At 44.4% G+C, this 24166-nt stretch overlaps 1 protein-coding gene across 2 annotated transcripts in view; it reads right to left on the bottom strand.

Annotated features, from left to right (window-relative positions):
* Positions 1-23914, bottom strand: part of LOC124290722 (transmembrane channel-like protein 7) — a 70279-nt gene extending 46365 nt beyond the window's left edge. The window contains exons 1-9 of one of the 2 annotated variants that reach the window (XM_046727527.1): positions 23770-23914; positions 6840-7200; positions 5180-5249; positions 3395-3476; positions 2917-3161; positions 2480-2640; positions 1982-2129; positions 1432-1599; positions 915-1090 (exon numbers count right to left, since the gene is read on the bottom strand). In XM_046727527.1, the coding sequence (XP_046583483.1) occupies positions 915-1090; positions 1432-1599; positions 1982-2129; positions 2480-2640; positions 2917-3161; positions 3395-3476; positions 5180-5249; positions 6840-7200; positions 23770-23788 (1430 nt within the window). In that variant the 5' untranslated portion in view covers positions 23789-23914. Of the gene's footprint in view, positions 1-914; positions 1091-1431; positions 1600-1981; positions 2130-2479; positions 2641-2916; positions 3162-3394; positions 3477-5179; positions 5250-5800; positions 6416-6839; positions 7201-23769 lie in introns of those variants that run through there. The other variant, XM_046727528.1, reaches the window with a different exon arrangement.
* Positions 23915-24166: the final 252 nt, after the last annotated feature.

Here is a 24166-nt window from a genome sequence, read left to right as displayed (position 1 = left end):
GCACCGAGAACAATGGAGAGCCTGACGACAGTGTACTTGGGATGCAAGCGAGACATTTCAAAGGCGAGGTCCGCATATTTATCATGCTTTTCCTTAATCTTGTCAATCACATTCCTGTCAAAAGGGACAGAAAATTCAATGATGTATATAAATTCATTGGCTTTATCAAAAAGGACAAGATCAGGTTTGTTGGCAGGAATTCTTCTGAGGCTGTATATGGGCCTATTCCACAGAAGTTTGAAAGCATCATTTTCCATGACGCCCTGGACAAGTTCAGGGTCGTACCATGGATGGACCTCGGAGTCAAAGCCACAGGCATGTCTGAGACGGTAGTAAAAGCAGCGAGCCATGCCATCATGTCGTTTAAGATATGCTGTTTGTGCCAAGGAAGGGCATCCACTGATAAGGTGTTGGACAGTCTCTGTGAATTCATTGCAAAGTCGACATTATTATTATTATTATTATGTTTTACAGATTAAAGATAATATGCAGCAGAGAGGGTTCGGGTGATCCTGGCACAGTCAGGCTGGTAAGGCTCATCATCAGCTCAGGGCCCTTGTCCCCTCTACACGCAGCCCAGACAGCGAATGGGACTTCTCCCAGGAAACGCTGCCTAGTCGAACCCACCAAGAACTTTCCGTAGAATATGAAGGCTCCCCAACACTGCAGCCTTCTGCATTACCCAGAGTGTCAGAAGGGCTGTACTCCCGGTGGAGAACCCGGGCACTCTCCTGATCTGCGCCAAGAGATCAGGAGGTACCAAACCAAGGGCACCGAGAACAATGGGGAGCCTGACGACAGTGTACTTGGGATGCAAGCGAGACATTTCAAAGGCGAGGTCCGCATATTTATCATTATTATTATTATTATCATTATTATTATCTTCTGTCCAACCAACCCAGTCACTGGGGTACCTGATAAGGGTGATCTTGACAACGAAGTCCTGGGTGTACTGTTCAGCTTTGACGACGATGTTGAAGATGATGGGGATAGCGGCGTTCAGGGCGGTTATGGTGATGGAGGGCAGGTATTGTACAAACAAGAGGATGTAGGCAGCAGTTCCGGTGGCAGAGGTGTTGGAGGCGGCATACTATTTAAACGGGCAAAAACACATCGGGGTCATCAAACACAACCATGTCATTCATTTTAGAACGGTACGTCAATATGTTTCGACGAGTATTTCAGAACTGTGGCATGCTTGGTGTAGGCGGCCAACGTGATTCGGGATTTAGGCGTTTATCAGTTGGGAGAAATCAATCAAAACGGTTTGGGTCTGAGAAACTAATTATTATTACTGGGGAGAGAAATACTTGTGGCCATTATACATTGAAATATATAAACAATGGGCTATCAGTGCAAAAAACCTTCACGTGTGTTCTACAAGAACTCAACCCATTAATTGGGCAGCCGTATAGCGCCACCTAGACTTACGCTGGAAGACCACGTGGTCACATAGAAGATAAGGTAGCCTCCCGTGGCGAGGCAGGCGAGGACGAAGATGTTGACCAGGAACCTGACGGTGTACAGTCTGAAGCGCTTGCAACCATCCTTCAGTTTCTCCGCCCGTTCCTTCTCAAACCGCTCCTCGGCGAGGTCACTCTAGGACATTAGGACATGGGCGTTAGAGTGACGTCACTCCAGGGCGGCAGGACATAGGAGCCACAGTGAGGTCACTCCATTACAGTAAGACATAGGAGCTAGTGCGTAATCACCCAAGAATTCATGAAAGTCAGAGCGAGGTCACTGTAGGGCATCAGGACCATAGGAAAGGGCATATGTCCTGAATTGATTTGCCTCAAATTCTGCTGTGGGGGTTCAACTTTGAAGACTGACTAAAGTGGGTTAAAGTGGGTTGTATTGTACATACACATTTTAAAGTTCATCTGTGGTACCGGAATAAACGAATGCATCTATCTGGTCACTGTATATTGTTACATGCTAGGAGCATACAATATATATGCTGGCAAATCGGTCGACTCACGGATATATCATAGAATATGCTGCTGTGTTTGATCTTGGCCGTCTTAGCGTCACTGAGGGAGTAGTCCCAGCTGGCGAACACCTTGTTGCTGTAGCTGTTCCCGTTGTCATGTTCATCCATGATGGCGTCCCGAAATCCCCTGGCTGTGCTGCAGGTACAGGACTCATGTCATTCTGAACATGTCACACGAACACTCAAACAGATATATTTCATGAAATACCTGACCACAGAGGTAACGTGGTTCGGTATCATGGTTTAATACGCTGGTTTGACATTACCTTCCGGGCGTGTTGCTGCCCAAACAATACCACCATTGCAACACTGTTCCAGTGATATTGTTTCTCTATTCGCGTGATGTAGTTACAACGCCAATTCAAGATATTATTCTCTATGGATGAAAAACAAACTCCAAATAATCGTATGTATTTGCTATGAGGGAGAACCTGGCTAATCAGGTATTGATCACAGTGAGTGTTCTCTGTGGTCTATAGTACCTACTATTTAGCCATGAGGAACAAACTGACAAGTAGACACACGACGGAGACGAGGAAGTAGGCGAGGGGAACGTTGTAGTCGTAGCTGCTTGTTACTCCTGACCCTGCCAGGAACTGGGTGCCGGAGTAGTAGCCATAGAACAGGTACGTCTTCTCCATATAACCCTAGAAAGAGATGGAGCTACATTATACTCAGCTGCTTTAGTGATTTTACAAAATAATGTACTTATGTAACATTGGTAACAAACAAACAACATTGATATAGCTATACCATGAGCATGTGTACAGGAATCGCTGTCATACAGTACTGATACGTAGAGTTCGCGAGACAGTGAGTGTATATCACATTCACATCTCACGACAGATACGCTCAATAACAGAGGATTTAAATATGGTGTAACCATCAACCTGAAGACCAGAAGGCAGGCTGTCATAACGTACCGTCCCCTGGATGAAGTCGAGGATGAGTTCTGTTGCATACGTGGATATGTTGAGACTGTACTGCTGTGTGCAGTAGTAGGAGAGGTTGACAGCGGTGTCGGTGCTGGTGGTGCTGTAGTCGATGCTAGGCTGGAGGATCGTCGGCACAGTGATGAATCCGAACAGGAGAAGAAACAGCAGCAAATTGAGGCCAAACATCCACCTCAAGAACACGAAGTAGGACAACACACCCGTACCTTGGTGACCTTGAACGAAGGGTGATCACAGACTTGTAAAATAACTGCAGGAGCGATAATTTGGTTAAAACAGCGCACATGGCACGGTGTATAAATAGTATTTAAACAGATGGATGTTCTGTCTCCATACATACTGACACGTAGTTAAGAAGGGTATACATGCGAATCAATCACCATGGATTTCTTTATCATTTAAATTGTTGATGACTCTTTAATGGAACTAAACTATGTGATGTACTCACCTTCTATACCACGGAATGAGCTGCCCCATAACTCGATGGAATACATCACTTCTCTTGAATGTATCCTGAATTTCTTCCATGACTGTAAATATATAAGTGTCATTGACCACCATTCGTATATACACAGTGCTACAGAACAGACATGGCTGGAATGAGAACCTTGTAGATAAACGTACTCGATGGCTGGAATGAGAACCTTGTAGATAAACGTACTCGATGGCTGGAATGAGAACCTTGTAGATAAACGTACTCGATGGCTGGAAACTCGATGTTAATGTTTTGCTAGTTTATTAACAGTCAGTGTAGCAATGATATATTGTGCGACAATGATGTCTTTATCCTGAGTTTTCCTTTGCTTCTTTCATCGCTGCACATGTGTAAACTGTTCCTTGTACCCCTCAGGCAGCATACGCCATGCGAAGGCCCGTGTGTACCGTCCGTCATAGCACAATAGGGTATTAACTTCTAACCGAAACAACCAACAGACGCATTATGACGGTACTATGTACAGATAACTAGGGGGGCAAGGGGTGGGGGGGTAAGCATATGATGAATTAAGGTGTCCCCTAAAAGCATACACAAGTATGACAAAGTAAACCAGAATGCCATCGTTGAAGGTCCTCGAAAGAGCAAAAGTGGGACAACAGTAAAGATTTAGCACTGATTGGATTTTTGTGTAGAAGCATAAAACAAGTTGCTATATATCTCCGGCAATTACTTTGGGCAGGTCTCTACTGGCATGTGAGTTTTCTTCACTGTGTCGTAGTCAGGATACATCGTTACCAGGACTTTAGCTAACTGGGCGTGTGTTGTACTGACTTTAACAGAAACTGGCAATGGTTTGTTGATAGTCTAGATGCACATAATGCGCACAGTCAGGCAGTAAAGGTTTGCAATCATATTATAAGATGGCGTTTTTCAGTGAAGATTTCTTTTAAATGTGTGGATATATATATTTCAAATATATCAGCTCATATATATATTTGCAAAATTAATATATATATTAGAGTTTAATACAGTGTTTTTAGGTTCATGAAAGGATGATTCTACCTAATGATATTCCGGGGTCAATTTGTCCCTGACATTCAAAGTGTTCAAAACATTTCTGAAACATCGTTTCGGACATACGCTAAATACTGGATATATTGATCTGTAGACTCCGTGTACTTTCAGCTTATGAGTTGGACAGCGAGGTGTACAACGTTTTAGATGATTGCACATAATGAAGTAGCAGATATTCCTCAGTACATGTAGCGAGTCATACAACAATATAATTGCAAGAAAGAAGCGTTTTTCTATTATTACAATTTTTACAAGTTCCTTGTCGTTGCTGCAATGTTCAAACAAACTTGTGAAACATTTCAAATCTGCAGTCTCTAGATATTCATACTTATGAAAACATTGATTTGATAACAATTTTAGTATTAGTTTAGTCATTATAGTCAAAAGTTTTCAGTCCATGATAGCTCTCACCAGGATATTTCAGCTAGTTAATGTACACTGTCAAACTATACAACTAGTATAACAACCAGAAAAACATGTAAAAGTGTTCAATGTTTTGGTGTGTTTTGTTTTTTCTCTAAATGTAACCAAGATATTCCACCCAAATAAAATGAAAAGGAACCACTTCTTAATCAAGTATATAAACAACAGTACAAAGATACTTACTCTTCTTCGTATGGAAATGTTCAAACCGACGTCTAAACCAACTCATGAAATGGATTTACACTAACTGACCTATATGGGCAAGAAGCAAGCACTATGTAACACGCCCTTGTTACCTACCCTGGACACCTGGTACTTCCATGACTCCCACGCCGATAAGCCCCGGACTGGACCAGCGAAAAGCTTCTCTCTGAAAACGTATTGAGATTACCATTGTATAAGTGCCTGCAATTATCCATCGGCCTGATTATGTGTATACCTGCTCATGAGTCATAGATGTAACAGGTGTCTAGTCACCACGAAGAATGGTGCTTCATTTCAGATAGTCGTGTCAGGATCAAAACCGATGTCGACGACCGATGTTTCATATCTGTCGAAGCCAGCCCCATCCCTTTATTCTTCTTATAACGACAACTTTGTCAATGTAATGCTTCCACACAATTGTGTATTCTTTCCGACATCCACCATGTTATTAGAATCCTGATTAACAGTGGTCGTAAATCAATTTCACGGTTCTATTAAACACAAATATCATGAAGCTAATACCGCATTAATACCAAACAAATAATACCAACTGTGGTGGCTGTAGGTCCCCCGGTCGACTTGACTGGCAGGACTAATTTCATCAGTGCTATCAGCTTACTTATCAGATGTGTTTGAATTAGAAAAGCGACACCCCGTTGCCACATCTCAATGCACCAAACTTTAACTATCATGCACCGAGTACCGAAAACAGTATACCTGTGGCGAGCCCATTTCATCCTGCCACTCTTGACATAATCCCTAATGAATAACTTCCTCAGCTCATCCTGAGACAACTTCTGGTTGCCTTTCCCCAGGCGCATCTTGGTCCTAAGATAAGTTCTCCGCTGTACAAAACGTGGAAGCTTCTCAGAACATGTCTATTCTTGGTGGGTATGTAAAGCCAGAGAAAATGCACCACCAACTGCCCCGGACTTGCAACCTCGTGGGCAATCTGCTACATGTATGTCCTCAACAGTAAGTAGTGCAAACTGCGATACACGTTTACACATTTACATATCAATGAATCCTATTTCGTGCTCTGCAGTTTTGACTTTCAAATGAGATAATTCGCATCCAGGCGCAATTATGCTTCCAAGATTCTCGTCGACATTGCCTGCAGGTAACAGCGAGGACGTAGGAGAACCCGAGTAACACTTGCTTGAAGCACCTTCAGAATATCACGAGAAGGTGCCCGGATATTTCCCTTACTTGGGAACTGTCTCAAGTCCTGAATCGTGGGAGGCTAGGTAAGGTAATCACAATAACCACCAGCGGCCCCTGTACGTGTGCAAGCCCGCCATCACAAGGACAGTTATGATGATATCCTCAGGTTACAATGCATCAATCTGACGCGGCAGCATGTCTCACGTTACAGGCCTACACAGATGTTGCACTCAGTGCACAAATGACTATCTGTATACACCTGCGTTCCAATATCCTCAATAGGCGAGGACGCACGTTCTAGTTACTACAGAGAATCAATTGTAAAAGTATTTGGATGAAAATGTCTTACATGATAATTTCGGTACACCTTTAACTTTAGGTCACCGTGACCTAATGGGAGCCTTATGATATGTTGATTGTCACAATTCGCATTGTCGTCCCGAACACAACGCACTTCAGAGCCCCATCAAAGTAAGATATGGAATGTATTATTAAGTAAACGACAATTAAATAAACGGATGGATGTGTATAATCTAAGAAATAAACCAAACTAATCATCAGAAAATGAACAGAACACAGAAACAAGGGATACCTCAGCATGACCTTGGTCATCATATTACAAGGAAGTGCCCGGATGCTGTCCATGACCTCCAACTGTTTAAACTCATCATCGAGGTTCTCAAGATCAATGCCACTAGCGGCAAACTTCTCTATCTCAACGTCCACCTCTGCCGGTTGGGCGTCCCCATTTGTGGGGAAAACTCGATTTTTCTTTCCCATCAGACTTTTTCTGGTTTGCCGTTTTGTGACAAAACGTGCGTGTTCGACTGGAGTTCCTATCGGCGCCTTCTGCTGTTTGCGAGGCACAAAGGCGACGATGGCGTTCGTGTCTTGAGTCAGTGCATCTTTCTTCGTCCCTTTTTCAGTAGAGTCAAGCTGATCCAAAATGGTATCTGGAAGAAAGTGACAGCTGTGTTATTTTGTGACCCCTATCAAGAAATATAATATTAAAAATAAGTAAATAAACTGGATGGATGGATTGATTGATGGATAGATTGAATGAGAGCAGGACGGTTTCAAACTAACTCATGTTGGTGTCTTGGAGAGAGTGAGAGCTTGTGTTATTTTGTGATAGTTGCTGCTATTTTGGAGTTTGTTCTGCGTGTGCTTCGGAAAGTATATCACATTGTTTTGTTCTGCGACAGCTTCAGTTAGGGTTAAGTGAATGGGGTGGGTTTAGCCCCCCTTTTTAGAGTTTTCAATAAAATCACGGCTTAATGTCAGTTTAAAGCGGGAGGCAAGTCCAAATTAATGCGCTCCTCGGATGTTTACCACTGTTAGGCGCAACCCACCAAAACGAGACTGGTGTTCACTGACCAAGAGACATGACCTGGGTCTGATCCCACAGGGCGTGTCCAGAGGCCGCTTTCATTATGGTATCTGCTTTAACCTTAAATTGGTGGTTACTACCTACGTAAAGAAACATCAATTATTTCGTTGAGTTTATGTTTTTTGGTAAAGACTTTACTATAGAGTCTGGGGAAATATTGTTTTGATAATCTTTTTAATCGATACATTAATTACCTCATCTGTACTTCAGTCAGTAATTCTTCCAAATACATTAAATGGTATTCGATGTATCTTCATGAAGTGTTCATAACATCTGACATGTTGAGACGTACAACAAAGATCATAGTACCTGTAATTAGGGGCGCACGTAATCCCGCGTTACGTCAGCGGGTAATGTCAAGGCCATTGTGTTGCCTAAGCTCCCTTTACCTACATGTAAAGCTGTAATCGTGCTAAATGGTCTCCATGCTTTTGACTCCAAGTGCCCTGGTTAGTCCAGAAATGCAGGTTCTATTAAGTGACAGGGTTGTTAACTAAGACCCTCAAATATAACACCCAGGGAAGTAAAAATTAATTGTAAAAAAGGAAGATTTATTGTCAATATGTTGCTAATAATGTAGATTGGGTATATATGAAATTTAACTAGCTGTGTGATAATGTTTATTTTAGCTGAGAGAAAGGGTTCAGGATGTATGCTCTGTGATCATATCGACTTGTTCGGGAGCGTTTAGATAACCATTTATTACACAATCCATATGTCGATATTTTCACTTCAGCTTACCCGTGTCCTATATATGTAACTCAGACACCAGTTATTGAGGGATCTCTACATGGCAGCCTTATGTTGGAATGTTCCGGCTAATGCATGTGACTCGCATGGTTAATTGATGCCCAACACGAGATCATTACGACAAACCTGTGACCATGTTCTGGTTTAACAGGTCAAACAGTGCAGCTGATTTCACAATTTCAAGTTGACATTCATATATGTATACATCTGTATCAGATCTCTCCTGGCCTCAATAAAGGAGGTCTGGCAAAAAAGTGGGAGCATGATTGACTTCAATAAAATATCTATAGTATTGATATGTATATGGTTACTACATATGTTTAAACATTATATATATACTCAGTGTGCCTTACCATTCCGTCTTCACTCTGTTTACATTAAATACATTCACTTATGGCCTTTTTCATTATGCTAACATTTGTATAGCGCCAATATCCAGCTCAGCTGCTCAAGGGCGCTTAACCCTCCCTCCTATTTTATCCCTCCCTGCTATCTACTCAAAATCATTCAGGCTTTATGTTTAAACACTACATATCTTTAGTCTGCCTTACCATTCCATCTACACTCTGAATACATTCAAAACATGCACTACTGGCCTTATGTTTAAACATTATATGTACTCCGTGTGCCTGTGTCATTCCGTCTACTCCCTGTTTACATTAAATACATGTACCTATGGCCTTATGTTTAAACACTATATATATTATATTACTCATTTTCATATATGACACATGTTACTGTCAACTACAAATTTCCCACTAGATCATTCTGTGACACAGATCACACCAGATACATATACATCATTGCGAATCATACATACACACCATGCTAAAAGGCATCACAAGCATAATAACTGATGAACTGTTCAACAAGCAACAGGTGGGATGCTCCTGTGATGTGTAGGAGCCAGCATGGCCACCAGCATCAGCTGCACTACGGGGGAGCTACTGTGTGAGATGCCAGTGTGTGAGATGCCAGTATGTGTGATGCCAGTGTGTGAGATGCCAGTGTGTGAGATGCCAGTGTGTGAGATGCCAGTGTGTGAGATGCCAGTGTGTGAGATGCCAGTGTGTGAGATGCCAGTATGTGTGATGCCAGTGTGTGTGATGCCAGTGTGTGAGATGCCAGTGTGTGTGATGTCAGTGTGTGTGATGTCACTGTGTGAGATGCCAGTGCCAGTGTGTGTGTGTGATGTCACTGTGTGAGATGTCACTGTGTGTGATGCCACTGTGTGAGATGACTGTGTGTGATGCCACTGTGTGATGCCTGTTGTTGTAAGACATTTCCTGAAACACGGATTGTGGCAGAGTTCTGCGCAATGCTATGTAGTACATTACCTAAACTGCTCCACGACATTGCTGATGTATACGTCCACGTGCACCACACTCGCGTTCCCTACCGCACAACACGACATGTGTGTAATGAGTGTCTGGTGATTACTCAGTCACGTCCAGTGGTGACTTGATCGGATTACATTGTTGAGCCACAATGGAGATTTGTTTGGGTTTTATGTGGAGGCCAACCAGTAATCTGGTTGCCTAACCGGATCAGTGTAGGTTCTGGGAGGTGAATGACGGACAGGTAGGAGCTTGCTCCAAGTACATCTGCAATGACTCATCCCTATTGCCTAGCGTGTCTTCATGTGTCATTGTACAACACACAGAAGAAGGCGGAACATCACTCTTCTTTGTCTTCATCCAACCTGAACTTCCATGTAACTTCTTAACAGTCCTTCCATTCATATCGATCGTTGAAGGTGGGAAAAGAAGAAATAAATCCATGTTCGCTGTTATGGATTTTAGAAAAGCTTCCCTTGATCCACTTGATCGATCTCTGTGTACTTAAAATAATCAGTGTTACCACAGTGTTCAAACTTTCTATCATAACACACAACACAAGAATAATAATGTAAAAACTGAAACTTAAGGTTACATACAACCTACATAATGGATATAGGACACATGAGTTAGTGAGTGAGTTGGTGAGTCAGTGAGTGACTAAGTTATTTAGTTTGAGTTTATGTCTTTTGAAGCACAAATGTCACATCAAATATCTTCAGTATTTTCTCTGCCGACAGATGCAAGTGGGTGCGGATTAACTGAATTCTGCTGCCGTAATCCAGGCATGTGGAATAACCATCCAGCTTTATTCACAGCTGAACTTCAAATTTAACACGCTCACTGTGACGTTTGGCTGCTGCCGATGTTTTCGAACACGCTCATTGTGATGTTTGGCTGCTGCCGATGTTGACGAAGACGCTCACTGTGATCTGCCGATGTTAACGAACACTGCTGCCTGATGTTAACGACTGCTGCCGATGTTGACGGACAAGCTCACTGTGATGTTTGGCTGCTGCCGATGTTGACGGACACGCTCACTGTGATGTTTGATGCTGCCGATGTTAACGGACACGCTCACTGTGATGTTTGGATGCTGCCGATGTTAACGGACACGCTCACTGTGATGTTTGACTGCTGCCAATGTTAACGAACACGCTCACTGTGATGCTGCTGCCGATGTTGACGGTAAGACACTCACTGTGATGCTGCTGCCGATGTTGACGAACGAACGTAGACAAATGACGCATTTGTCAGAACGTTGCTGTGCACCTCGGTAGATCCAAGCCGTCCCCAAGATTTCGGTAGATCCAAGCTCCCAAGATTTACTGCACCTCGGTAGATCCAAGCCGCTCCCCAAGATTTACTGCACCTCGGTAGATCCAAGCCATCCCCAAGATTTACTGCACCTCGGTAGATCCAAGCCATCCCCAAGATTTAGATCTGCACCTCTGCATCTCGTAGATCCAAGCCATCCCCAATTTACTGACCTCGGTACTGCAAGATTTACTGCTCTCGGTAGATCCAAGCCGTCCCCAAGATTTACTGCACCTCGGTAGATCCAAGCCATCCCCAAGATTTACTGCACCTCGGTAGATCCAAGCCATCCCTAAGATTTACTGCACCTCGGTAGATCCAAGCCGTCCCCAAAGATTTACTGCATCCTCGGTAGATCCAAGCCATCCCCAAGATTTACTGCAAGATCCAAGCCGTTTTACTGCACCTCGGTAGATCCAAGCCGTCCCTAAGATTTACTGCACCTCGGTAGATCCAAGCCGTCCCCTAAGATTTACTGCACCTCGGTAGATCCAAGCCGTCCCTAAGATTTACTGCACCTCGGTAGATCCAAGCCATCGTCCCTAAGATTTACTGCACCTCGGTAGATCCAAGCCGTCCCCAAGATTTACTGCACCTCGGTAGATCCAAGCCATCCCCAAGAGAAAAGACTGGTTATATGAAAAGACAAATTGTAAGAGTAAATTAAGAGAAAAATAATAACTAGTCCCTTTCCCATTTCAGACAACATTCTTATGTTATAATTATGGTTCCAATTATTTGGTCCTTTTGTTTGTGATAAAAAAATCCGAAGTACGATTAGATGTTGGCAGTGAAGGAGAAATCAGATTTTTAACACACTGATAAATTTGACGGTTTTATTGAGGTTTTAATCCTGATACGGGAAAAAAAGCTGCATCTTTTGAGAATGACTCATATATGGTTACCTACATATGGTTAAACATTATATATATACTCAGTGTGCCTTACCATTCTGTCTACACTCTGATTACATACAATACAGAGTGTGGTGATGGCCTTATGTTTAAACATTATATATATACTCGAGCCTTACCATTATGTCTACAATCTGTTTACATTAAATACATTCACTTATGGCTTGTTTTTATTTTGCTAACATTTGTATAGCGCCAATATCCAGCTCAGCTGCTCAAGGGCGCTTAGCCCTCCCTCCTTTTATCTCCCCCACCCCTCTTCCTATCTACTCAACATCATTCAGGCTTTATGTTTAAACACTACATATCTTTAGTCTGCCTTACCATTCCATCTACACTCTGAATACATTCAAAACATGCACTACTTGCATATTATGTTTAAACATGATATGTACTCTGTGTGCCTGTGTCATTCCGTCTACTCCCTGTTTACATTAAATACATGTACCTATGGCCTTATGTTTAAACACTATATATATTATATTACTCATTTTTATATATGATACATGTTACTGTCAACTACAAATTTCCCACTAGATCATTCTGTGACACAGATCACACCAGATACATATACATCATGGCGAGTCATACATACACACCATGCTAACAGGCATCACAAGCATAATAACTGATGAACTGTTCAACAAGCAACAGGTGGGATGCTCCTGTGATGTGTAGGAGCCAGCATGGCCACCAGCATCAGCTGCACTACGGGGGAGCTACTGTGTGAGATGCCAGTGTGTGAGATGCCAGTGTGTGAGATGCCAGTGTGTGTGATGCCAGTGTGTGAGATGCCAGTGTGTGTGATGTCAGTGTGTGTGATGTCAGTGTGTGTGATCACTGTGTGAGATGCCAGTGTGTGTGATGTCACTGTGTGAGATGTCACTGTGTGAGATGCTACTGTGTGTGATGCCACTGTGTGAGATGCCTGTTGTTGTAAGACATTTCCTGAAACACGGATTGTGGCAGAGTTCTGCGCAATGCTATGTAGTACATTACCTAAACTGCTCCACGACATTGCTGATGTATACGTCCACGTGCACCACACTCGCGTCCCCTACCGCACAACACGACATGTGTGTAATGAGTGTCTGGTGATTACTCAGTCACGTCCAGTGGTGACTTGATCGGATTACATTGTTGAGCCACAATGGAGATTTGTTTGGGTTTTATGTGGAGGCCAACCAGTAATCTGGTTGCCTAACCGGATCAGTGTAGGTTCTGGGAGGTGAATGACGGACAGGTAGGAGCTTGCTCCAAGTACATGTGCAATGACTCATCCCTATTGCCTAGCGTGTCTTCATGTGTCATTGTACAACGCACAGAAGAAGGCGAACATCACTCTTCTTTGTCTTCATCCAACCTGAACTTCCATGTAACTTCTTAACAGTCCTTCCATTCATATCGATGGTTGAAGGTGGGAAACGAAGAAATAAATCCATGTTCGCTGTTATAGATTTTAGAAAAGCTTCCCTTGATCCCCTTGATCGATCTCTGTGTACTTGACATTTGAAGAAATAATCAGTGTTACCAGAGTGTTCAAACTTTCTATCATAACACACAACACAAGAATAATAATGTAAAAACTGAAACTGAAGGTTACATACAACCTGCATAATGGATATAGGACACATGAGTTAGTGAGTGAGTTGGTGAGTTAGTGAGTGACTGAGTTATTTAGTTTGAGTTTATGTCTTTTGAAGCACAAATGTCACATCAAATATCTTCAGTATTTTCTCTGCCGACAGATGCAAGTGGGTGCGGATTAACTGAATTCTGCTGCCGTAATCCAGGCATGTGGAATAACCATCCAGCTTTATTCACAGCTGAACTTCAAATTTAACACGCTCGCTGTGACGTTTGGCTGCTGCCGATGTTTTCGAACACGCTCATTGTGATGTTTGGCTGCTGCCGATGTTAACGAAGACGCTCTCTGTGATGTTTGGTTGCTGCCGATGTTGACGAAGACGCTCGCTGTGATGTTTGGCTGCTACCGATGTTAACGGACACGCTCACTGTGATGCATGGCTGCTGCCGATGTTAACGAACACGCTCACTGTGATGTTTGGCTGCTGCAGATGTTAACGGACACGCTCACTGTGATGTTTGGCTGCTGCAGATGTTGACGAAGACGCTCACTGTGATGTTTGGCTGCTGCCGATGTTAACGGACACGCTCGCTGTGATGCTGCTGCCGATGTTAACGGACTCGCTCACTCTGATGTTTGGCTGCTGCAGATGTTAACGAACACGCTCACTGTGATGTTTGGCTGCTGCCGATGTTAACGGACACGCTCATTGTGATGCTGCTGCCGATGTTAACGGACACGCTCACTGTGATGTTTGGCTGCTGCCGATGTTAACGGACACGCTCGCTGTGATGTTTGCCTGCTGCCGATGTTAACGGACACGCTCATTGTGATGCTGCTGCCGATGTTAACGGACACGCTCACTGTGATGTTTGGCTGCTGCAGATGTTAACGAACACGCTCACTGTGATGTTTGGCTGCTGCAGATGTTAACGGACACGCTCACTGTGATGTTTGGCTGCTGCCGATGTTAACGGACACGCTCACTGTGATGTATGGCTGCTGCCGATGTTAACGAACACGCTCACTGTGATGTTTGGCTGCTGCAGATGTTAACGGACACGCTCACTGTGATGTTTGGCTGCTGCAGATGTTAACGGACACGCTCACTCTGATGTTTGGCTGCTGCAGATGTTGACGGACACGCTCACTGTGATGTATGGCTGCTGCCGATGTTAACGGACACGCTCGCTGTGATGTTTGGCTGCTGCAGATGTTAACGGACACGCTCACTGTGATGTATGGCTGCTGCCGATGTTAACGGACACGCTCGCTGTGATGTTTGCCTGCTGCCGATGTTAACGGACACGCTCGCTGTGATGTTTGCCTGCTGCCGATGTTAACGGACACGCTCATTGTGATGCTGCTGCCGATGTTAACGGACACGCTCACTGTGATGTTTGGCTGCTGCAGATGTTAACGGACACGCTCACTGTGATGTCTGGCTGCTGCAGATGTTAACGGACACGCTCACTGTGATGTTTGGCTGCTGCAGATGTTGACGGACACGCTCACTGTGATGTTTGGCTGCTGCAGATGTTAACGAACACGCTCACTGTGATGTATGGCTGCTGCCGATGTTAACGAACACGCTCACTGTGATGTTTGGCTGCTGCAGATGTTAACGAAGACGCTCACTGTGATGTTTGGCTGCTGCAGATGTTAACGGACACGCTCACTGTGATGTTTGGCTGCTGCAGATGTTAACGAAGACGCTCACTGTGATGTTTGGCTGCTGCAGATGTTAACGAACACGCTCACTGTGATGTTTGGCTGCTGCAGATGTTAACGAACACGCTCACTGTGATGTTTGGCTGCTGCCGATGTTAACGAACACGCTCACTGTGATGTTTGGCTGCTGCCGATGTTAACGAAGACGCTCACTGTGATGTTTGGCTGCTGCCGATGTTAACGGACACGCTCACTGTGATGTTTGGCTGCTGCAGATGTTAACGGACACGCTCACTGTGATGTTTGGCTGCTGCAGATGTTGACGGACACGCTCATTGTGATGTTTGGCTGCTGCAGATGTTAACGGACACGCTCGCTGTGATGTTTGGCTGCTGCAGATGTTAACGAACACGCTCACTGTGATGTATGGCTGCTGCCGATGTTAACGGACACGCTCACTGTGATGTTTGGCTGCTGCAGATGTTAACGAACACGCTCACTGTGATGTTTGGCTGCTGCCGATGTTAACGAACACGCTCATTGTGATGTTTGGCTGCTGCAGATGTTGACGAAGACGCTCGCTGTGATGTTTGGCTGCTGCAGATGTTAACGGACACGCTCACTGTGATGTTTGGCTGCTGCAGATGTTAACGGACGTCGACGCTCATTGTGATGTTTTATTGCTGCAGATGTTGACGAAGACGCTCGCTGTGATGTTTGGCTGCTGCAGATGTTAACGGACACGCTCACTGTGATGTATGGCTGCTGCCGATGTTAACGAACACGCTCACTGTGATGTTTGGCTGCTGCAGATGTTAACGGACACGCTCACTGTGATGTTTGGCTGCTGCAGATGTTGACGAAGACGCTCGCTGTGATGTTTGGCTGCTGCCGATGTTAACGGACACGCTCACTGTGATGTTTGGCTGCTGCCGATGTTAACGAACACGCTCACTGTGATGTTTGGCTGCTGCAGATGTTAACGGACACGCTCACTGTGATGTTTGGCTGCTGCAGATGTTAACGGACACGCTCACTGTGATGTTTGGCTGCTGCAGATGTTAACGAACACGCTCACTGTGATGTTTGGCTGCTGTCGATGTTAACGAACACGCTCATGGTGATGCTGCTGCCGATGTTGACGACACGAACGTAGACAAATGACGCATTTCTCAGAACGTTGCTGTGCAATTTACTGCACCTCGGTAGATCCAAGCCATCCCCAAGATTTACTGCACCTCGGTAGATCCAAGCCATCCCCAAGATTTACTGCACCTCGGTAGATCCAAGCCATCCCCAAGATTTACTGCACCTCGGTAGATCCAAGCCATCCCCAAGATTTACTGCACCTCGGTAGATCCAAGCCATCCCCAAGATTTACTGCACCTCGGTAGATCCAAGCCATCCCCAAGATTTACTGCACCTCGGTAGATCCAAGCCATCCCCAAGATTTACTGCACCTCGGTAGATCCAAGCCATCCCAAGATTTACTGCACCTCGGTAGATCCAAGCCATCCCCAAGATTTACTGCACCTCGGTAGATCCAAGCCATCCCCAAGATTTACTGCACCTCGGTAGATCCAAGCCATCCCCAAGATTTACTGCACCTCGGTAGATCCAAACCATCCCCAAGATTGTGGATAATTAGTACAGACAGAGACAAATGTGGGTGTTTTTCATTAGCCATTTTTTTAAACATTTTCTCTTTTGATGTCTTTCTTGGAGATTCTTGAAATAAGAATCACTTTTAAGTTTTCCCAATGTAGCCCCTCTCAAAATCCATATATAAATGAGATGATCACATCTTGATCATGGTATCAACTCAGGGTCATGGAATTGGTGCACGTGATGCTCCATCGCCAGTATCATATAACCCCTCGATCACCCGTTCTTCTCGCTCCATGCAGAGGATGTCGATGAAACGTTTTCTGTTTGCAAAATCAGTCCAAAATTGCATCTATGAATCTGACTTCAGTGTGTGGCATATGAGCATAGTCTTTGACTATTCTTATCGATCTGTTGAGTTAGCGTACTTTAAGACAAACTCTAGATACAGTCTGCCGCGGTATGCCAGACTAGACACTGGAGCCACGGTATGCCAGACTAGATCCTGGAGCCACGGTATGCCAGACTAGATCCTGGAGCCACGGTATGCCATACTAGATCCTGGGGCCACGGTATGCCAGACTAGATCCTGGAGCCACGGTATGCCAGACTAGATCCTGGAGCCACGGTATGCCAGACTAGATCCTGGAGCCACGGTATGCCAGACTCGACCCTGGAGCCACGGTATGCCAGACTAGATCCTTGAGCCACGGAGCCACGGTATGCCAGACTAGACACTGGAGCCACGGTATGCCAGACTAGATCCTGGAGCCACGGTATGCCAGACTAGATCCTGGAGCCACGGTATGCCAGACTAGATCCTGGGGCCACGGTATGCCAGACTAGATCCTGGAGCCACGGTATGCCAGACTAGATCCTGGAGCCACGGTATGCCAGACTCGACCCTGGAGCCACGGTATGCCAGACTAGATCCTTGAGCCACGGTATGCCAGACTAGACCCTGGAGCCACGGTATGCCATACTAGATCAAGGGGCCACGGTATGCCATACTAGACCCTGGAGCCACGGTATGCCAGACTAGACCCTGGAGCCACGGTATGCCAGACTAGACCCTGGAGCCACGGTATGCCAGACTAGACCCTGGAGCCACGGTATGCCATACTAGACCCTGGAGCCACGGTATGCCATACTAGACCCTGGAGCCACGGTGGTATGCCAGACTAGATCCTGGAGCCACGGTATGCCAGAATAGATCCTGGAGCCACGGTATGCCAGACTAGACCCTGTAGCCACGGTGGTATGCCAGACTAGACCCTGGAGCCACGGTATGCCAGACTAGACCCTGTAGCCACTAGACCCTGGTATGCCAGACTAGACCCTGGAGCCACGGTATGCCAGACTAGATCCTGGAGCCACGGTGCATGCCAGACTAGACCCTGTAGCCACGGTATGCCAGACTAGACCCTGGAGCCACGGTATGCCAGACTAGACCCTGTAGCCACGGTATGCCAGACTAGACCCTGGAGCCACGGTATGCCAGACTAGACCCTGGAGCCACGGTATGCCAGACTAGATCCTGGAGCCACGGTATGCCAGACTAGACCCTGGAGCCACGGTATGCCAGACTAGACCCTGGAGCCACGGTATGCCAGACTAGACCCTGGAGCCACGGTATGCCAGACTAGATCCTGGAGCCACGGTATGCCAGACTAGACCCTGGAGCCACGGTATGCCAGACTAGACCCTGGAGCCACGGTATGCCAGACTAGACCCTGGAGCCACGGTATGCCAGACTAGATCCTGGAGCCACGGTATGCCAGACTAGACCCTGGAGCCACGGTATGCCATACTAGACCCTGGAGCCACGGCATGCCAGACTAGACGCTGGAGCCACGGTATGCCAGACTAGATCCTGGAGCCACGGTATGCCAGACTAGACCCTGGAGCCACGGTATGCCAGACTAGATCCTGGAGCCACGGTATGCCAGACTAGACCCTGGAGCCACGGTATGCCAGACTAGACCCTCGAGAGCCACGGTATGCCAGACTAGATCCCTGGAGCCACGGTATGCCAGACTAGACCCTGGAGCCACGGTATGCCAGACTAGACCCTCGAGCCACGGTATGCCAGACTAGACCCTGGAGCCACGGTATGCCAGACTAGACCCTGGAGCCACGGTATGCCATACTAGACCCTGGAGCCACGGTATGCCAGACTAGACCCTGGAGCCACGGTATGCCAGACTAGACCCTGGAGCCACGGTATGCTATGCAGCAGAGGGCTACCGTCCAAACCATGATCTTTAGTGATACCATAATCTACATTTAGACATGTCGGTACCACGTCCTGCTAAAGTTCATATCGCATCTGCAAGTATGGGTTTCTATGCATCCCTAGGTAGCCTGTAAGCTGCTGTAATTAGAGGTTGAAATAGTAACAAAGAGGAAATCAGTACTGAGTCTCCATCTGTCTTCACTGCTCGCCTGGCCCCAGGGGCTTCAGCTTGGTGGCCGCCATTTAGGTGTAGTTCTGTTCCTTCTGAGTAACAGACCGCCGCCACATAGCTGGAATATTGCTGAGTGCGGCGTAAAGCTAACTCACTCACTCACTCCATCTGAGAAACCATTAACCTGAGTACAGGCGGAAGTAACTCTTCCCTGTCTACATGTGCACATTCCTTTTTTCAACCCAGTTGCTATGTTCAGCAGGATTGGATCTTATACAAATGTATTTTGTCGTCTAGAAAAGACAAAACCTGTAGTTGTAAACTACACCGGAGTACAGGACATCCTGATTCTAAGCAGTTGTAAACTTCGGGGAGATTTACTTCAAGATCATGTAAACTCATGTCTCGCAGAAATTCTGTACAGAAGCAAAGACGTCTGGCCACATGTCTCGTTCAGACTGAAGATGCCAGATGTCAGTTTGAATGAACGTGTGCGGTATGTCTTTGATATCCGTGGACTGAAACACTGAACAGATGTCACACTGTTTAGGATCGATTCCGTAGATAAGGTAGTTTGTTGGAGCACCAGTACCAACCCCGACGTCCGGCTGTTCGTCCCATGTTGCAATTGCTTCCGCGTCCGTCAGGCACTTCAAGCTGAGTGTATATAGTATGTGAGGTTCAAGAGACGAATCTGGGACAGAGCACTGTTCCAGGTATCAGTTGGGAAACTCTGGCGGTCATGGAAGGCGTCCATGAGTACGTTACAATGGCGCTGACGTTAATCAACGTCATCAGTCTGGGATAGAAGTGTGATGGTAGAGAGTGGAGAACATTGGAGAACACCCATCGTTCTTAATGACTGTAGCAAATATATATATATATATATATATATATATATATATACACACACACACACACACACACACACACATGTATATGTACACATATGTATTCTCATATATATTTACACCGCCTTCTTATATAAAGCATACATTATTAATAGATAATCCTGATATTGAGAGATATATATTTCACTATAATATCAGGTCCTTTGCTCAAAATGCAGTCAATAACATAAGAAGAACACGCCATCATTGACACATGACGTAATATTAACACATGAGGTAGTATTGACACATGACGTAATATTAACACATGAGGTAGTATTGACACATGACGTAATATTAACACATGATGTAGTATTGCCACATTGACACATGACGTAATATTAACACATGAGGTAGTATTGACACATGACGTAATATTAACACATGAGGTAGTATTGACACATGACGTAATATTAACACATGAGGTAGTATTGACACATGACGTAATATTAACACATGAGGTAGTATTGACATTGTCTTGTTTTGGTATGTCTATGCGTATTTATGGGTGCAGGTATGGTCCACACTACTGAACCCTTTAAAACACTTTAAAGTGTTTACTACCCTTTAAAACAGAGCGGCTTCGTGATCCGAAGACATATTAACCGAGATCACTATAATGTGTATTTACATATGCGTGAGGTGACTCACATCTGGACGGGAAGGTCACTAACTTGCGTGACCTGTCAGATTCACCCCACAGAGCATTGAGTGACGATTGTTTTACGCCACAGTCAGCAATGCTACATACAGTCTGTAAGAGATGCATAGGCACGAGCAATACCCGGTTATGGATTAAACCAAGAAAGTCTCCTGACACTGGAACCACCGTTTCACTCTTAGACACAGAGAACTTGGTACACAAGACAAATAAACCATACCATAGTCCCCACACCATTAAATATCAGGTCATATGCCATTAACTCTTCTCACAAAATATAACTTTACATTTGGAAATGTCGGTGGCGCTGATACTATAACATCATTACATCTAGTAAATATAAAAAACAAACCTCAAGAAAGACTTAAAATGTCTCCGTGTGATTTAAGTCTCCAGATTCTGGTAGAAGACAATCATCACCTGACCTGGACAACAAATATTCCATGGTCTGCACATGGACCTGAAACCTGCGACCCGTTGCTAACAGTCAGTTGACTTGTGGAAGTGTTGTTGTGTTTGATTTACTGGATTATACCGAATCTCCCGGAGAACAGATCCCACTGTAGTGCGAGAGACTACTTAGACACTAACTGGGTCACTGAAAGTTGTGTTTTAGTGGGGAGCTTATATGTGTGGTCGTGTCATCAGTCACCCCTATGAGATGTGTACACACGTCCCCTTAGAACACAAATAGCATTGAAACATGATACCAGAATCAAACAGACCTAGTCGATAACAATGTTCAAAACTGGTTGTGATTTGGCTATGAACTGTCCGCTCTCAAACTGCGCTATAATGTTTGACATGTGGCCTACACACACACACACACACACACACACACACACACACACACACACACACACACACACACACACACACACACACACACACACACACACACACACACACACACACACATGTGGAAACGTGCTGTCTGACCTTGCATTTGATGCAATATATACATACTGTTAAGGGTTTACTATGAATATCGTGTGTCCTCCCATCAATCAGACAAGAAACTATAGGTGTGACTGCTTTTATATACCGTGCCTTTGGCCGCAGGCTTTAGTCCCACAGTTGGGACAGAAATTCACAGAGCATTGCTTCCTTCACTGTTTGCTCCTCATTCAATAGTGTGGCACATCATGTGGCACATCGTGTCAGTAATACGTTATACCATGCTCACATGTCATGGGTTGTAGTAATATTTTAGATATGGGCATTCCTTAACTTTCTTAAAACAATTACAGCAAGTACCCCACAGTGTCAGGGTATTGGCCTCCTTGCAGTTGGAATTTGACTGTTATCGGTTCCCCACTACACCATCTTCCACAGCGGTAGTGGATTTCTGGTAACATAGTCCAGCTGTTGTAAATATGTGGGTCTTTAATTTCAGGGTGGGTTCACAGCGGTAGTGGATTTCTGGTAACATAGTCCAGCTGTTGTAAATATGTGGGTCTTTAATTTCAGGGTGGGTCCACAGCGGTTGTGGATTTCCGGTAACAATAACCATTTCAAGGTTTCAAATACAATTTAGATACGAAAAAGGAAGATTTCAACATATCAAACCATTAGATAATATATTTGCTTAGATCACTTCGCTTCTTCAACTGACGACTAATTAGGCTACCGAGGGTATTTCCAAGATAACACCGGTTGCATTTCAAAAGTACTACATCAAACGAAGACTCAATGTTTCAGAGATAATAGTTTGACCTTTACAGAAAGAGGACATCCGTGCCTACACATGGGTATTAAAGAATATTAGCTCAGTTACATTTCATAGAATAAATTATTTTGGCTGTCTTGCTTTATTAGAACTATCACTCCCTGACAGCGATACATGTGTATCATATATGGCATGTTTCACACACGGTAATAATAAAACTATTGTACTGTGATATTTGCACATATGGTATTTTTGTAACTATTGAATAGTAATGCATATACACATGGTATCATTTGTTACTATGGTACAGTAGCATATGTCCAAATGGTATTTGTACAACATTTGTACAGTAATATCTGTACAAATGGTATTACTATAACTGTTATATTGTAGCATCTGTACATATCGAATTATTATATCCCTTCTCTAGAGGATGCTATTGTTGAGATTGTCCCAATTTACACACAGTATATATGTTACGGTAAGAATGTGAAATCAGTCATTTCGTGAAATGACTGGTTTAGAGGTCTAGCCATTTCACGAAATGATGGAAATTTTGTTGTGGAAATACAAGTGACTAATGACAGGCAAGAAGTATTTGATAAAAAGCTTTATTGATATAATAATTCACGACTTACATGTTATGTCAGATAATTAATGGGACCATAACTTGAACATCACTCAAGTAAACAAACAAGAAGTCTGGAAAGAAGTCGCGAAAGAAGCATCTGTATTATACAATCTGACTAAACAGCTCAGTCATTTTTTGTAACAACAGTCAATATACTTCAGTCACTTCATGAAATGACTGGAAATTTTAGTCATTTTTTCACAATCTGACTGTAACATATACAGACAGAGTGTCTTTATTCATCCGTCAGTGCGTGAGGGAGTGTGCTGACTGGATTGTACACATCATCTACACATTGACGTAAATCTGGCATTTTGATTCGGAACGGGCCAAAGAGGCGGTACATTTGATCAAAACTTTCCTTTACAATACAAGGAAAGTTATAAGATTTTTATGCTTGTTCAACAAAGTCAATATCAATACTTTGATAAAAGCCAACATGTAATATTTATGCAGGACGATCGATGATTTGCTCTGCTAATAATTCGATTACACCATAAAGCATTTCTCTTTCATGGAATTCTTCGTACAACAAACGTTTACCCGCTGTTACACCAATGCACACACACACCAACACACACTCTCTGTCTCTGTCTCTGTCAGGCTTCTGTGAGACCTATAAGTTAAATGACAAGGTCTCTGTCCATGCTCACAGTAGACATAGGTTAGACATATATGGAACAGTACCCACCATCCGATGTAGTCGTCATGTCTGGAGATGTCTAGTAATCCCAGGTAGAATCTCTGTTGTTGTGTCTCTGGTACCGGGTGTGCGTGTAGTGTGACGTGTCTGGGTGGTGTCTCAATCATCTGCTCGTCCGTGCAATGTTCCTGCAGCTATACGCGTCAGAGCGTTAAGCCAATCGCTGTCTACGGAGTACAGGTAAACGCGGCTACCATTGTTCCTAATTACAGGTACTCACACAGGTCCACACATTCTCTCTATGCGATGTAAAATCATACACTGAACGGGAAAACATGATATTCTGACTTAGAACCTAATTAGATTTCATAAATAATTATGAACGCGTCTAGCAGAGTCTTGTGTCACGGCGGTTATTGACGGCCGTCCAAAGTTAAGTGTGTCT

This window comes from Haliotis rubra, unplaced genomic scaffold (genome assembly GCF_003918875.1).
Source record: "Haliotis rubra isolate DU_JTF1 unplaced genomic scaffold, ASM391887v1 Scf472, whole genome shotgun sequence".
Classification (NCBI taxonomy): domain Eukaryota; kingdom Metazoa; phylum Mollusca; class Gastropoda; order Lepetellida; family Haliotidae; genus Haliotis; species Haliotis rubra.
The sequence above is the reverse complement of the archived record's forward strand: the minus strand, read 5'-3'. Positions and strand labels throughout refer to the sequence as shown.